Source organism: Chiloscyllium plagiosum, chromosome 12 (genome assembly GCF_004010195.1).
Source record: "Chiloscyllium plagiosum isolate BGI_BamShark_2017 chromosome 12, ASM401019v2, whole genome shotgun sequence".
In the NCBI taxonomy this organism is placed as follows: Eukaryota; Metazoa; Chordata; class Chondrichthyes; order Orectolobiformes; family Hemiscylliidae; genus Chiloscyllium; species Chiloscyllium plagiosum.
The window spans coordinates 73,461,996-73,479,929 of record NC_057721.1 but is presented as its reverse complement, the minus strand read 5'-3'; the positions used below and the strand labels follow the sequence as shown (position 1 = coordinate 73,479,929).

The 17,934-nt window shown below is 44.1% G+C and overlaps 1 protein-coding gene across 2 annotated transcripts in view; it reads left to right on the top strand.

Annotated features, from left to right (window-relative positions):
• Nucleotides 1-9,849, top strand: part of gabpa (GA binding protein transcription factor subunit alpha) — a 51,624-nt gene extending 41,775 nt beyond the window's left edge. For both annotated transcript variants that reach the window (XM_043701402.1, XM_043701401.1), the window contains exons 9-10: nucleotides 811-1,003; nucleotides 9,259-9,849. In XM_043701402.1, coding sequence (XP_043557337.1) covers nucleotides 811-1,003; nucleotides 9,259-9,490 — 425 coding nt within the window. In that variant the 3' untranslated portion in view covers nucleotides 9,491-9,849. The remainder of the gene's footprint in view (nucleotides 1-810; nucleotides 1,004-9,258) is intronic.
• The last annotated feature ends 8,085 nt before the right edge of the window (nucleotides 9,850-17,934 follow it).

The window sequence follows — 17,934 nt, the reverse complement described above, 5'->3', positions numbered from 1 at the left end:
AGACTCTCCACATGCCTAGGTGCAGGCAGCTGTAACAGTCAAGAAACTCAACATCATGGTGAAACAGCTCACTTGATCAGCTTCTACCACAGTCTCAGCAGTGTGTACTTAGCTGCAACAACTCACCACGGTTCTACCAAAGGCATCTTCCAAACCTGTAACCTCGACAACCTAGAAGAACAACGGCAGAGACACATGGAAAAACCCCCATGTGCAGGTTCCCTCCAGTCCATACACCATTTTGGCTTTGAATTAAATCACCATTCCTTCCTTGAGTCATAAGGCTGGACCTCTCTCCCTCACCATGCTATGGATGTACAGTAAGCATCAGTTCAAGGCTTAAAAGCAATGGGGAACAGGCAATGTCCTGTCTCCGTAAATGGATTAATTTTTTTTTAAAAACAGGAATACTGGAAAAAGCTTAGCAGGTCTGTGAAGGGAATCAGAGTTTCAGCTCAATGGCTTTCTTCTGAGCTAAGTTAGTGAGCAGCCCAGACGTGATGAGTTTAAATACTCCTACAGCAATTTTAAGAAATTCACATTTACAAATTGGACGATTTACAAGCAAATACCACAGAAAAATCCAGCAAAAAGCATGTTTCGGTTTTGGAAATGTGGTATGTGTGCAGCTGCAGTGCACATGCCCTTAGGTTATAAATTGTCCATTTTCAAAGAACTATTAGATCTCTATCTAAAAACACCAAGATGATAGGTATCTCCCACAAAGCATGGCGATGATTTATCCTGCTGTGTACATAGTACCAGTTGCAGGAATGTGTGAGATAATGTGTTTCTGATGTGTGCCTTCAGGTAACAATGGACAGATCCAACTCTGGCAGTTCCTGCTGGAGCTCCTAACAGACAAAGATGCTCGAGACTGCATTTCGTGGGTGGGAGATGAAGGGGAGTTCAAGTTGAATCAGCCAGAGTTGGTGGCTCAGAAATGGGGTCAACGCAAAAACAAGCCCACTATGAACTATGAGAAACTGAGTCGAGCACTTAGGTGAGTGAATCAAGAAAAGATTAATCTCCTGACTGTTATTTATTTATAACTCAGTTGTACGGTTCACTTTCACTGATAGGAGTGTTTGCTTCCAGATGGTTTACAATTGTCCGGTATAGCCCACAGTTCATTGAGATGTCATTGTATCTGTCACACCTGGGTACGCTGTCTCTTTCTTTCTCGCAACCATGTGCTTTCTCCCTCACACGCACACTCCGTTTCCCTCGTTTGCTCACTCACTCGCATGTGTTTGCTTTCTCATGTGCATTCAGTGTCTCGTTCGCTGTTCTTTGCACATATTCTCACTTTCGCTGTCTTGCCTTCGGTTGCTCTCTCTCTGGCCTCTCTCTTTCTTTGTCACTCTCTTGCTCTCTGGCCCTCTTCCTTGTGCTGTCTGTCAACACACTCTCACTCTCGGTCTCGCTCTCTTGAGTGCACTAACCCTCACTCTTTTGTGCTGTATCTCTTCCCTGTCCTTTCCCTCTCCCATGCTGCCTCTCACCCACTCCCAACTTGCACTCAACATTACTGACTCACTATCAAGCATCTGCTCAGTTTATTATTGAATCTCATAACTCCTTTTAGAAGTTGGTTACTGTCCATGACTGTTGATACAGTTCTATTTGTTCCAAATATTTGTAGCAAATCCCACTTTGCTCATCTGTCCAGGGCAGACAGTCAACCTGCCACTGCCTCCCATAATTATAGCTTCAAAGTGTTAAATGATTCCAAGGTCAGTGTCTCCTCCACTCTGCACAGGTGTCTAATCCATTTAACAGTCTTTTATGTGAAGGACATATTGACCTCAATATTCATTTTGCACATAACCCTCTGCCTTATGCTGCCTCCAGTTTAAGCTGTGTCTCGAGACTCCTCTTCTCTGCACGATTTGCTGCCTTCATGTTTGCTTTAATATAATCTTTTGTCCTTCTGGTAACACAATCATCACTTTTAATGTTCTGATTCTAAATATGCAGCTTGACCTGTTGAGTAGTTGCTGAAATCAAATTGTTGAATCATTAGTCAAATAAAGAATCAAATCTCTGGTAAAATGATCATTTCCAGCAGTGTGTCTTCCCACAAACAGAACATTGTGTCTAAACTGTTTTGTCACATTTGTCACATGTCCCACATCCCACATCATTTTCGGATTCACCTTGTCACAGTTGGAAAAATGCATCTGTACAGCAAGGAAAAAGGGCCTGGGGAAGCTGACAGAAATGTCCATGTGAATCCAGGTTTTTCTCCCCTCACAACATGAGAACATTCTTTTGTAGTTTATGTACCAAGGGAAGGAAAGAGGACGGGGGTGTTAACAATCTCCTGGTAATGTACTGAGGAGATAGCAAAGAATGGATGAGGAGATGCACATGATTTGTGACTTGATGTTGTTAGAGGATATTTCACTTCAGTGGTTGGAGGGAAAGAGTCGTCACTTATCATATAAACGTACCTGGAGTCTGTATTTTCAGGAAGTGGTGAGGCTCCTGGGTGACTCGTATTCAGTTCCATGAAACAGTGTCTTTCAGCTCTTGATCCATTCTCAAGTCACCATAACCTTCCCGTTGTACACCATATGATTCATTGAATCAACAAGCAAACCCTTGTTTGTCTAAGGTTTGTGACTGAGGCATGCAACACCACTAAGTCACCCACCAAGCCAGTTTGCCATGCCAAGAGGAGGAGGGGTGTAGTGATGGGAGAAAGACTAGAAACTGAGTGTTTTCTGCTGTCATATGACACATTTGGATATTGACTATTTCTGGGAAATTTCTTATGCCTTCCTCTGCCATACAGAACCTCATCACCTCAGGAGATCTCCCACCCACAGCTTCCAACCTCATAGTCCGGGAACCCCGCACTGCCCGGTTCTACCTCCTTCCCAAGATCCACAAGCCTGACCACCCTGGCCGACCCATTGTCTCAGCATGCTCCTGCCCCACTGAACTCATCTCTACCTACCTCGACACTGTCCTATCCCCCCTAGTCCAGGAACTCCCCACATACGTTCGAGACACCACCCACGCCCTCCACCTCCTCCAAGACTTCCGTTTCCCCGGCACACAACGCCTCATCTTCACCATGGATATCCAATCCCTCTACACATCCATCCGCCATGACCAGGGCCTCCAAGCCATCCGTTATTTCCTCTCCAGACGTCCCCAACGGTACCCTTCCACCGACACACTCATTCGTTTGGCCAAACTGGTCCTCACCCTTAACAATTTCTCATTTGAATCCTCCCACTTCCTCCAGACCAAAAGGGTAGCCATGGGCACACGTATGGGCCCCAGCTATCCCTGTCTCTTTGTTGGTTACGTAGAGCAGTTGATCTTCCGTAATTACACCGGCACCACTCCCCACCTCTTCCTCCGCTACATTGATGACTGCATTGGCGCCACCCCGTGCTCCCGCGAGGAGGTTGAGCAATTCATCAACTTCACCAACACATTCCACCCTGACCTTAAATTTACCTGGACCATCTCCGACACCTGGCTCCCCTTCCTGGACCTCTCCATCTCCATCAGTGACGACAGACTTGACACTGACATTTTCTACAAACCCACCGACCCACAGCTACCTGGATTACACCTCGTCCCACCCTACCTCTTGCAAAAATGCCATCCCGTATTCCCAATTCCTCCGCCGTATCTGCTCCCAGGAGAAGCGGTTCCACCATAGAACACACCAGATGGCCTCCTACTTTAGAGACCGCAATTTCCCTTCCCACGTGGTCAAAGATGCCCTCCAACGCATCTCATCCACATCCCGCACCTCCGCCCCCAGACCCAACCCCTCCAACCGCAACAAGGAAAAATTTCCCTTCCCACGTGGTTAAAGATGCCCTCCAACGCATCTCATCCACATCCCGCACCTCCGCCCCCAGACCCAACCCCTCCAACCGCAACAAGGAAAAATTTCCCTTCCCACGTGGTTAAAGATGCCCTCCAACGCATCTCATCCACATCCCGCACCTCCGCCCCCAGACCCAACCCCTCCAACCGCAACAAGGAAAAATTTCCCTTCCCACGTGGTTAAAGATGCCCCCCAACGCATCTCATCCACATCCCGCACCTCCGCCCCCAGACCCAACCCCCCCAACCGCAACAAGGACAGAACGCCCCTGGTGCTAACTTTCCACCCTACCAACCTTCGCATAAACCAAATCATCCGCCGACATTTCCACCACCTCCAAACAGACCCCACCACCAGGGATATATAACAGTTTCCTCATTTCCCGTTCCCCCACCTCATCCTAGCTTCTAACCTCCAGAAACTCGGTCCCCTGACCTGTCCGGACTTGTCCGACCTGCCCAGCTCCTTTTCCACCTATCCACTCCACCCTCTCCTCCCTGACCTATCACGTTCATCTCCTTCCCCACTGACCTATTGTACTCTATGCTACTCTCTCCCCCCCCCCCCCCCCCCCTAGCTTATCTCTCCACGCTTCAGGCTCTCTGCCTTTATTCCTGATGAAGGGCTTTTGCCCGAAACGTCGATTTTGCCTGTCCTCGGATGCTGCCTGAATTGCTGTGCTCTTCCAGCACCACTGATCCAGAATCTGGTTTCCAGCATCTGCAGTCATTGTTTTTACCCAGGCAGATACAATGTCAGTTTTAGCTTCTCTGCTATTTCTCTATTCCCATTACAGACTCTTCTGTAATTCATGTAGTTTAAATGTATGCAGGAGGGTTTTCTGACACAGTATGTAGACAGGTCAACAAGGGGAGATACCATATTGGATTTGGTATTGGGGAATGAACCCGGCCAGGTGTTAGATTTGGAGGTAGGTGAGCACTTCGATGATAGTGACCATAATTTGGTTATGTTTACAATAGCAATGGGCAGGGATAGGTATATATCACATAGAAAGAGGTATAACTGGGGTAAAGGCAAAACACAGTTTTGTGAAGGGTAAGTCGTGCCTCACTAACCTTATTGAGTTCTTCGAGAAAGTGACAAAATAGGTGGATGAAGGTAAAGTGGTTGATGTGGTGTATATGGACTTCAGTAAGGTGTTTATAAGGTTCCCCACAGCAGGCTATTGCACAAAATATGGAGTTTCGGGATTGTAGGTGATTTAGCGATTTGGATCAGAAATTGGCTCACTGAAAGAAGACAGAATGGTGGTTGATGGGAAATGTTCATCCTGGAGCTCAGTTACCAGTGGTATGCCACAAGGATCTGCTTTGGGACCATTGCTGTTTGTCATTTTTATAAATGATCTGGATGTGGGCGTAGAAGGATAGGTTTTTACATTGGCGGATGACACTAAATTAGGCAGAGTTGTGGATAGTGCCGAAGGATGTTGTAGTCCACACAGAGACGTGGATAAGATGCAGAGTTGGGCTGAGAAGTGGCAAATGGAGTTTAATGCGGAAAAGTGTGAGGTAGTTCACTTCGGAAGAAGTAACAGGAATACAGAGTACTGGGCTAATGGTAAACTTCTTGACACTGGTAGATGAACAGAGAGATCTCTGTCCTGGTGCATAAATCCCTGAAAGTTGCCACCCAGGTTGATGGGGTTGTTAAGAAGGTGTATGGTGTGTTGGTGTTAATTGGTAGGGGGATTGAGATTCTGAGCTATGAGGACATGCTTCAGCTGTACAAGACACTGGTAAGGCCGCACCTGAAGTATTCCGTGCAGTTCTGGGTCACCGCATTATACGAAGGATGTGGAAGGTTTGGAAAAGATTCAGAGTAGATTTACTAGGATGTTGCCTGGTATGGAAGGAAGGTCATACGAGGAAAGGCTGAGGGAACTGAGGCTGTTTTCATTGGAGGGAAGAAGGTTGAGAGGTGACTTAATCAAAATGTATAAGATAATCAGAGGGTTAGATAGGATGGACACTGAGAGCCTTTTTCCTCAGATGGTGAAGGCTAACATGAGGGGGTATAGCTTTAAATTGAGGGGTGATAGATTTAGGACAGATATTAGGGGTAGTTCCTTCACTCAGAGAGTAGTAGGGGCATGGAACGTCCTGCCTGCAACAGTAGTAGACTCACTGACATTAAGAGCATTTAAATGGGCATTGGACATGCATATGGACAATAATGGATGGTGTAGGTTAGTTGGGCATCAGATTATTTTCACAGGTCGGCGCAACATCAAGGGCTGAAGGGCTTGTACTGCACTGTAATGTTCTGTGTTCTATGTAATCTGTACATCTACCTTTGCTAATCTTTTCCTTTTTACATACCCAAAGAAAATTTTGCAATCCATTTTCACGTTTCTTACTGTTTAGCATTTATATATTATTTGCATTTTATCAATTTCTTTATACTCCTTTGCAGAATTCTAAAATTCTCTCAGTCCTCAGGCTTAGAATATTTATGGCAAATTTATAAATCTTGTCTTCTGATCTAATCCTATTTTTCGATTATTAGTCCTATCTCGCTTGCTGTCCCTATTGGGTTGTTTTACCTTAGAGGAATGTATGTTTTTTGGGGAAACCAGGCATTAATTGTTTAAAAGAAACAAAGAATTATAAGTGCTGGAAATTGGAAGCAAAAACAGAAATTGCTGAAGAAAGCATCTGTGGAGAGAAAACAGCGTTAATGTTACAAATCTGGTGACACTTACTCAGAACTCCCATATTTAGAGTAATTTAAATACCAGCCTTTGCCTATTTACCATCCACCCTTTTAACATATATTTCCGAGTCACCAAAGCTTTCTCATTCCTCCACCTCCTTTTGTATTTGCCCTTGTTTCGATTGAAAACCATAGTTTCAGATTGAAGAGCATCTTCTTCAAACTTCGTGGAAGATTATGTATAAGTTCATATAGTGTTTACTGTCTCCTGCAGGTTTTTTTGCAGCAATGTTTATAATCGGCCTTTTCCCATTCAATCATGCTAAACTCAAAATAGCTTGTGTCCTGGTTAATTCCTCAACATATTGCTCCAGAAAATTATGTCAGACTCAATCCAGAACTCTTCCTCCACAGCAGTGGTATTCATTTGATCTACCCAATCTTTATGTTTATGGATGCACCCACGATTACCAATTTCCTGCTTTGTACTGTGCTGTACATATGGTTGCCTGTAAACCACTCCTACCAATATTTGCTGTTTCTAAGCTCCACCCAAACAGATTCTCCGTCTAGCCATTCCCATCAGAGATCCTCTCTCACTGGTGCACTGATTCCATCCTCATTACCATCATTACCCCACATCTCTTTCTTTTCCCTCTCCTTGCTGTATATCAAGTGTCCTTTAATATTCACTTTCCAGTCTTGGTCATGCTTCAGCAATGTCTCCAAAATAGCCATTAAATTGAACAGTCTTACTTCGATTAGTGCCATCAATTCACCTATCCTGTCACACATATTGTGTGCATTCATTTAGGTAAAGGTAAAGTCACCATAGCCTTAGCAGCTCTTAGGGCTCTCTCTCTCATTAGACTGGTGTTGGTTTAACCTGATGGCCACCACGCCTTAGGCGAGGCGAGGGGCTGAGATGGGGAGTGCTTCAGAGTAATCTCAGCCGACATGGGAGTTGGATCCACACTGTTGGCATCATTCTGCACTGCAAAGCGACTCTCCCCATTCAGATACTGTGCCCTCAATTTGGCATTTTGAACACTATTCTGCAATTTGAACAAAATTAATTGTAAGACTTGTTTCCACTTACATTTACTATTTCTTACTTCCCATGACCAGCTTTGTTTTTTAGTATATCTGAATTCTCTCTCAGGTTCCCATTCTTCCTAATGAGTTAGTTTAAACCCTCCCCATCAGAATTTGTGCAGGTGTCTCCCTATGGTGTTAGCTGTACTAGTCCCAACAAGGGTGAGTCACCTCAATCTTGTACAGGTAGCCCAGAACTGGTCCCTGTGCCCCAAACATTTAAAACCCTCCCTTGTGTACCACTCTCCCCTGGTGAGTGAGTGAGTGTTCACTCAAGCTTCTTATTTTTATACTCAGTAGCTCCTGGTACTGCTTTTTGTCTCTTAACCAAGCTGTCAATTCTGTTTTCAGGACAAGTGTTATTGGTTCTAATGTAGACCACAACCTTTGGCTTTTCACCCTCCTCGAAAAAAATGTACTGCAGCTGCTCTTTGACATCCTCAACCCTGGCAACAGGGAGGCAACTTTCCATCCTGGAGTCACATCTACAGTCACAGAAATGTTTGTCTGTTCCTCAAACTATCGACTCACCTCCCATTGTTTCCCTTCAACTGTTCTTCTGTCACACCTGTGCAACTGTGTTTGTTGTGCTGCAAGTTTGGCTATAGCTACATTTCAGAGAAAGTGAGGACTGCAGGTGCTGGAGATCAGAGTCGAGAGTGTGGAACTGGAAAAGCACAGCCAGTCAGGCAGCATCCGAGGAGCAGGAGAATTGACGTTTCGAACATAAACTCTTCATCAGGAACCTAATGACGAGTATATGCTTGAAACTTCAACTCTCCTGCTCCTCAGATGCTGCCTAACCGGCTATGCTTTTCCAGCACCACACTCCTAAGCTGTAGCTACGTTTCTCTGACAAAGCATCATCCTCACCAGTATCAAAAGCAAAAGAATCAATTGGTGAGTGAATGCTGGAGATCCCAGGGAGTCTGTCTCCATGGTGTTCCTAAATCACCCCTAGGTTGCACTTTCCCTGTCTACCTGTATGCATTTAATCAGCAGTCTGACCACTTTGTTAAAAGTGCAATGCAATTCATATAGGTGTCTGCTTTGAGGGGGCACCACAGTGATTCTAATTTCCTCTTGAATTAAGGCTCAAGTTTTTGATGCTGGAGACACTTTGCACCACTTGTTGTCGCGACCACATGAAAGCATCTATGACCCCAGATAGGACAGGAAAGTCAGTCCGTGCCTTAAGTTTAGTTTCAGACTATTTGCTTAAATCCAGAGAGTAGAAAATAGAAAGTGAAATTACTCACCAGTCAGGTCCAATACATCCAGCTCTTTGCAAACAGACTCTCACACTGAATATTTGCATCAGTGATTCTGTTTTTTTTTCAAAACTGGGCACACTGTGATTCCTGGCTGCTCCTGTGAGAGTCACAGCTAAGTGAAGACCTCGAGTCTCTGTGCCTGTTTGTATCTCCTGCTCTGGCTGTCTCCAAACTGGTCCGCTGCTTCCCGAAGTTGTAGGTAAGACAAAAGGTTATAGTTCAGAAATAAACTGAAGATGACAATATAATGAGAGAAAGACAGCAGGTGATGTCACACTTGGCTTTGTCGAAGGAAGGAGGGGCTGAATGGATTTTTTTTGTATTGAATTTCTGATTGTCCTTCTTGCACAGGTATTATTATGATGGGGATATGATATGCAAAGTCCAGGGGAAGAGATTCGTCTATAAGTTTGTGTGTGACTTGAAGACACTGATTGGCTACAGTGCAGCAGAGCTGAACCGCCTGGTCACAGAGTGCGAGCAGAAGAAACTAGCCAAGATGCAAATCCATGGTATGACAGGACAGCCAGTCACCACGGTAACGCTGGCTGCAGCCTCCCTGCAGAGTGAGAAAGACAGTTGAAGCATCCCTAGCTGAAGCTTGGTGTGTGTGGGTTGCTCATCGCACCCCCCAACTTTGAATGACACCTGTCCTCCGGTATCCTGGTTGGGTCAAGTGGCTTCTTCCTCCTTCAGCTTCTGGGACTGTACAGTGTAAACGTAATGAGCTGCCTCAGAGGGAGGCCGAGGCTGGGACTCTGTCCCACTGTCTATATGTGCATTGCATAAGCAGTGTCGAAATGGAGCGAGCAATGGTAGCAGACTTCATGGTATATTAAAATGAAACGTGTACCTGCTTCACCTTATTCTATCAAATTTTTTTGTTATTTTTGCAAATATTTTTACCCTTATGTGAATTTTGAATAAAAAAGGTATACTCCATTTTCCACAGGTGTGCTTACTGACCCTGTAGTTACCAGTGCTGTTCAGTGATTTTATCCTGGATCACCACTCCTCTGCTCACCTGTGATAGTATCCTTAGTCATCTGGAGGTAAATATTAACATGTGCTTTATAAGGGGCATCAGTAAATACCCTCTCACTGCTACTTGCCCTCTTGTCTGCCAAACCACCAGGATATGGGTTCAAACCCCACTACAGGACATGACATATTTTAGACTGGTTTCTTGCTCTCGTGCTATTCTTTGGAAGATTCAGTTTTCAAATAAGATGGCAAAAAACACCTTGATTTCATATAGGATAATCATTCCATGGACTTTCACCACCGACAACACCAGGGTGCGAGATATTTGGAATGTGTCTAAAAACTTGGCCGAAGATCTTGCTCAAAATTACATCCCACAAATATACAGAACAACCTCTGTTATCTGAACATCGATTATCTGTACAAGATCTCGTGGTCTTGTAAAAACGTTATCAGTTATCCGAACAATCAGTTATCCAAACAAAATACTCCCTGCCCATCTCGTTCGGATAATCAAGGTTGTTCTGTAAAGACTTTGAATAATAAAAAGCAAAGCAGTCATCAGAATATGCAATAGACACAAATCATAACTGTTCTAAAATGCCCTTGAAAGCATTCCTCTTCACTGAATTTCAGATCCCTGAAAGCGATAGGTGCGATCAGAGAGATTATACTTTCAGCTATTCATGAAATCCCGACAGTGTGGAAACAGGCCATTCAGTCCATCGAGTTGGCACTGACTCTTTGAGGAACATCCCACCCTACCTCTGCAACCCTGCATTTACCACAGTTAATCCATCTAGCCTGCATATCGCTGGACACTGAGCAATTTCTCATGACCAATCCACCGAACCTGCACATCTTTGGACTGTGGGAGGAAACCGAAGCATTCGGAGGAAACCCAAGCGGACACTGGAACGAAGTGCAAATCCCGCACACACACGCACACACACACGTGTGCACACACACACAGGCTGGAATCAATTCTGGGTCCCTGATGTGGTGAAGCAGCAGTGCGAACCACTGAGCAAGTGTGCAAGGTGATGGTGGGTAAAGACATCATTCAAAAGTTGAAAGTCATCCCACTTTCTAATGATATGGTTAGTAGGATTGAGGAACTTCTAAGAGTACCATTTGACTAAAAGGTTTTTCTGATGTAGGCAAATTGCAATTCAGCTCGATAAGGCAGCTGGATATTGATAGTACAGAATAATTATATTTGAATTGTAGAATCTCTGCAGTGTGGAAGCATACCATTCGGCCCATCAAGTCCACACCGACCCTCTGAACAGCATCCCACCCTAGCCCTGCAGTTCTCATGACTAATCCATCTCCCCTCCACATCCCCGGAACGTATGAGCCAGTCTACCTGACCCACACATTTTTGGACTGTGGGAGGAAACCCACACAGACTCGTGGAAAATGTGCAAACTCCACGCAGACAATCTTCCAAAGGTGGAATGGAGCTGTGGTGTCTGCTGCTGTGTCGCCCCTTGGTTGAAGAATATTTAAGAGAGTTTTAATTTTTGTCAGTTGTTAACACACAGCAATGAAGAAAAGGAAAGGTTCATGGATAGTTCGGTTGTCAGAATGTATAAGGGTGAATGTTCGCAGACTGTGCTGCTGTGATAGCTGATAGTACAGGCACAGTTGCAAGAAATAAAACCAGTAAGCCCACAGGTAATGATGACGTAGTGTGTGCTGCATGCCAAACCTTGCTTCAATATGAATGGAACCTGAGCTGCAGGCTGTGCGAAATGCAGCTGTGGTCTTTGTAAAGTGCAGACTTGTAAGTTCATGCCTCATTTAGAAAGCTTTGTTCAGAAATGGGTGGAGGACAGGAAAAAAATCATTTGATGCTAATGTTATTTGGTTATCTCATGGCAGCAGTCTAGAGAGTGTTTTGAACTTTTTAAAAGAGTTGCTGACTTCCAGGTGCACTATCCTGCATTAGCTGAAAATGTATCTGACCCAGTTGCAGGTAACAAGTTGAAAACCTGACTGAAGTTCTGAATCTGTTAAATACACTGAAGCAATGAGCGTATCAGGAAAATATAACTACATTCGAGGCTACAACATTGAGGAAGAAAATTGTGATTTGGAAAATCAGACTAAGCAACGGAGTTTCGGATATATTTCCATCTTTAATTTATTTTCTGTTGGCAAAGATGGTTGAATTCATTGTTCACTTAGAGTCACGGAAATGTACAGCACGGAAACAGACCTCTTGGTCCAACTCATCCATGCTGACCAGATATCCTAACCTAATCTAGTCCCATTTGCCAGCACTTGGTCCATATCCCTCCAAACTCTTCCTATTTATATACCCGTCCAGATGCCTTTTAAATGCTACAATTGTACCAGCCTCCACCACTTCCACTGGCAGCTCATTCCATACATGCACCACCCTTTGTGTGGAAAATGTTGCCCCTTAAGTCCCAAATATATCTCTCCCCTCTCACCCTAAACCTATGCCATCTCGTTTTGCACTCCCCCACTCCAGGGAAAAGACCTTGTCTATTTACTCTATCCATGCCCCTCATGGTATTATGAACCTCTACAGAGTCACGCCTCAGCCTCCAACACTCCAGGGAAAATTGCCCCAGTCTATTCAGCCTCTCCCAAAAGCTTATGCCCTCCAACCCTGGCAACGTCCTTGTAAATCTTTTCTGAACCCTTTCAAATCTCACAACATCCTTCCTAAAGGAGGAAGACCAGAATTGTACACAATATTCCAAAAGTGACCTAATCAATGACCTATACAGCTGCAACATGATCTCCCAACTCCCGTACTCAATACACCGGCCAATAAAGGCATTCATACCAAACACTGCTTTCACTATCCTATCCACCTGGGACTCCACTTTCAAGGAAGTATGAACCTTCCAAGGTCTCTTTGTTCAGCAATAATCCCCAGGACCATACAAGGACTGCAGATGCTGGAAACCAGAGTCTAGATTAGAGTGGTGCTGGAAAAGCACAGCAAGTCAGGCAGCATCCGAGGAGCATCCTCAGATGCTGCCTGACCTGCTGTGCTTTTCCAACACCACTCTAATCCATACCATTAAGTGTATAAGTCCAGCCCTGATTTGCCTTTCCAAAATGCAGCACCTCACATTTGTCTAAATTAAACTCCATCTACCACTCCTCAGCCCATTGGCCCATCTGACCAAGATCCAGTGTATTCTAAGGTAACCTGCTTCACTGTACTCACACCTTTGACAAAGCTTCAGTGTTAATTTTAGAAATATGAATATAGAGCACACAATTGGGTTTTGAGTCAATTATCAGCAGCGGTTAATCATCTTTAAGCTTGAACAGCTAAAAACTGGCATGATATTAAAACACAACATGCAGCATTTTCATATTATGATATTGTATAGTATTAGAATTTTGAGGTCTTGACTAATGATCCATTTAAAAAGACTGTTCTTCAACCAAACCAAGTTTGCAGCGGTCGCTCATTCCTTCACACAGTTACTTCCCCCCTTTTTGGGAAGAGTTGGGAAATTGAAAAATTAGTACGGTTAAATATCAACCTGTTTCAGTTATGTCATGAACGTTCCTTCTGTGGCCAATAAGCCCTGGACAGAGGGATTTGAATCTGACAGGGATCTCAGTAACTGAGCCAGAAAGACTTCCTGTCAAAATAGTAAGCCTTCATCATTGCCCTGTTTGGCACTATTAACCATAAGTTGTGATTGCTTTCCCTGGAGCAAAGTATCAATTAAACCTGGTGTGACATAACACAAAGAATGACACTTGTTCTCACCTTAAATATCAGATGTCATTTCCACGTATATTTTTCTCACAAAGCATTTCTGTGACAACCCACGCCGAATATAGATTCTTTTGGATTGAGTAGTAAGGCAGAACTGAAAAGGTATCTGCACTGATACCCTCAATCTGGCTCAAATAACCTCATTTTTCTTTTCATTCTTTATTCTTTCAAGGGATATGAGCATTGCCTGAAAGGCTGATATCTGTTTTCAATCTCTAACTGGAGGTGAGTTGTTTGATAGGCTTTTTTTTTAATTCGTTCACGGGATGAGAACATCGCTGACTAGGCCAGCATTTATTGCCCAGAGGACAGTTAAGTGTCAACCACACTGCTGTGAATCTGGAATCACATGTGGTTAGGCCTGGTAAAGCTAACAGTAATATAAAAGAAGATTTCAATTTTTTTTTTAAACGTACCTCAAAGTTAAACCGAGAGGCAAGAGTGGACATTGGATCCACCGGAAAATTAGGCTGGAAAGGTAATAATCAGGAACAAAAATGGCAGAGGAATTGAACAGATACTTTGCATCAGTTTTCACAGTGGAAGAGACTACAGCATACCAGGACTTCAAGAGAGTCAGGAAGCAGAGGTGAGTGTAGTGGACATCACTGAGGAAGAGGTGCTGGGGAAGCTGAAAAGTCTGGATGGATAAATCACCTGATGGACTGCACCCCAGAGTTCTGAAGGATATAGCTGAGGAGACTGTAGAGGCATGTAGTGATCTTTCACTGGAGTCAGTGAGGGTGCCAGAGGACAGGAAAATTGCGAATGAAATATATTTATTTAAGAAGGGAGGGAGGTGGAATACAGGAACCTATAACTCAGTCAGTCTGACCTTGGTCATTGGTAAAAGTTTAGAGTCCATTATTAAGCATGAGATTGTGCAGTACTTGGAAGTGCACTGTAAAAAGGCTGGAGTGAGTGCAGCGTCATCATGGGGAGGTCATGCCTGACAAATCTGTTAGAATTCTTCAGGTTAATGAGCAACTTCGACAAAGGAGAGCCAGTGGTCGTGGTCTATTGGATTTCCAGAAGGCCTTTGACAAGGTACCGAGCAAAAGGCTGCTAAATCAAATAAGAATCTGTGATATTAGGGGCCAGGTATTGGCATGGATAGAGAGCTAGCTGGCAGAAGGCAGAAAGTAGAGTAAAGGGCTAGTTTTCACGCCGGCAGCCAGTGACTAATGGAGTTCCACAGGGGTCAGTGGGACCACAACAATTCAAATTATACATTAATGATCATGATGAAGAAACTGAAGTCGTTGTTGCTAAGTTTGCAGATGGCACAAAAATAGACAGGTAGTATTGGGGAAGTGGGCAGAAGGACGTGGACAGGTTAGGAGAGTGGGCAACGAAGTAGCGGATGGATTACAATGTTGGAAAGTGTGGAGTTCTGCACTTGGATAGGAAGAATTGAGGTGCAGACTGTTTTCTAAGCAGGGAAAAGCTTTGGAAATCTGAAGCAAAAAGGGACTTGGAAGTCCAAGTTCAGGATTCCCTTAAGACTAACATACACGTTCAGCTGGAAGTTAGGAAGGCAAATGTATTGTAGGCATTCATTTCAAGAGAACTAGAATGCAAGAGCAAGGATATATACTGCTGAGGCTGTGTAAGACTCTGGTCAGGCCGCATATTGTGCACAGTTTTGGGCCACATATCTAAGAAAGGATGCACTGGCATTGGAGGAGTTCTGAAAGAGTTTTAGAAGAATGAACCTGGGAATAAACAGCTTTTCATAGGAGGCGTGGTTGAGTCTGTACTCAAGTTTACAGGATGAGCTGGGAATCTGATTGAAACTTACAGAATACTGAGAGGCCTGGATAGAATGGAGATGGAAAAGATGTTTGCAGTAAGATGAGAGGCTAGGAACCAAGGGCACAGTCTCAGTGAAGGGATGACCCTTTGGAACTGAGATGAGGAGGAATTTCTTTAGCCAGGAGGTGGTCAATCTGTGGAACTCATTGCCACAGAGTGCTGTGGAGGCCAAATCATTGAGTGCATTTAACACAGAGATAGATAGGTTCTTGATTAGTAAGGGGATGAAAGGCCACAGAGAGAAGTCAGGAATTGAGAAACATATCAGCCTTGACCAAATGGCAGAGCAGACTCAATGGGCCAAATGGGATTAATTATGCTTCAATACCTTTGGTGTTGTAGTCTCATGGGTGACCTGTTTCTTAGTTGTATTCCTCTCAATACCTTTATTAGTCTCAGTTTTGATTTTTATTTTAATTAAAGCTTCAGCCTCAGCAGCTTTCTATAGGAGAGAGATTTTCTGATTTCCACTATCCTTTTGCTAATAATTTTTGACACCATTCCTGAATGGCCCCGCTCTATTTTAATGTCCCACTCAAAATCTGGGACTCACCAAGAAGGTGTTCAGGTGGTGTGATGGAAAGGCAACTAAATGTTCCAACACTCTCGGACCCATCAGCTGAGGTGATATTGATAATACATGACACATTCTCTAGAAGGCTGGACTCTGGCAGGTTGTGTGTAATTATTGACCATTCTGTGTACATTTCCAGGCAATGTCAAATCTCTGACAACAAATCCAATGAAACATTAGGATCCATATTTCATCACCAAGTGTGTTCAGTGCAGCTGACTGCAAATGACAGAAACTGCAACCAGCTCCCACTCACACTGGGATTACTCTCAAAATTCCCCTGGAGTATTCATGTAAAAGTGCTGGTGTCTGCAAAGGGATTTTGTAAAATCTTTGCCCACTCACATTGTTTCAGCTTGACAAGCGGAGGGGAAGTAGGCTGTTTGGCTTGAAATCATAATGTGTACACAGTGTCAGAGGCTGTCTTATCAATGTGGATCTGTCTCCAGACTAAACAGAGCCACATCCTCCCCCATCTACACACACAACCCTCGTAAACTGCTTTCCCTTGTGTGTTTGTAAAAGGAGGAGTATTACCCAGGTTAGGGAGCATTTGGTGATTGCATGAAATCTTCTAAACCAAAGGCCATGCAGAATAGAGCGTCGGTGTTGCATCTCACCTGAAGGGCAATACAGTACAGGCTCAGTGCAGATTATACACAAAATCCCTGGTCAAGGTTCAAGCTTTGTAAATAACAGCTTACTGACCACAGGAAATATTTTATAAACTGAAGATTTCCTGAGAGTTCCAGCCCCAACCAGTTTTAGTCTAGACAATACCTATCCAGTAGGCCTTGAATGACTGTTCTTATTCCAGACATTATCTAAGTTCTTTGTTTTCAATTTTATTGATGCAGTGCTGTCAGCTTCCCTGACCACAAGGTGGTGCCAGATCTCACATTTTCTGCATCAGGGCAGAGGCATAACCAGACAAAGAGCCCTCACTGGAAGAATTAACCATTGTTTCTATGTTAGCACTTGCTGTTCCTGGTTATATTCCAGCATTCAAACACATTTTGTAGGTGTGTCAGTTCTCTGGCAGTTGATCTGAGACCGTGAGGAGATTTGACTATGTGATGCGTTAGACTAAAGCAGCAGGATGTGACTGAGATACGCCTACAATTGAAGATTTTCTTTAATGAGCTGTTTTCACTGTAAAATGTGCTCAGCTCAATTTTAAACCCGACCACGCATGATAAGCTTGAATTTTCACTGTAGTTCATTGCAGTAAACATATTGGAGTGATATAAATGCAAGGTAAAGAGTTGAGGTTAGTGGTAAACAAGCCAGACAGAATAGCTTTAATTTTCCCAGCATTTCATTACACACAATGTCTTCTGACCCAGTCCTGGCTGTCAGATGACAGTCTGACAATTTACAGACAGTGGAGACATCAAGAGAGGCAATGCTGAGGTGGAGCTGGGTTGCTCATATACACACACACACACACTAAAACTGCCGTGTTTTTGACTGATGTCACTGAGGACAAGGTCAAATACAGACCTTGATTGACTCAGATTGTACAGACACAGGAAGAGAGGATTGGGGCTACGTGAGAGCAATCTCAGCAGGTGGACAATGCCGAAAGAGTCATCTAGCACAGAAACAGAACCTTCAGTCCAACCAGTCCACTCCAAATAAAGATGATTTGGGGGAAGATGGTGTCAAGGGCTGCGGGCATCTTAAGAAGGATGAAAAAGGGTCATTTATCTCTGCCACAATCACGTGTCACTAACGCCATATTGGCCTGACGGCTGCAAGAAGTTGTATTTGCATAGTTTCGTTAATAAACTCAAAAAGCCTCATTGATCTTCACAGAATTAGGGATGACACAGTGGCTCAGCGGTTAGCACGGCTGCCTCACAGCGCCAGG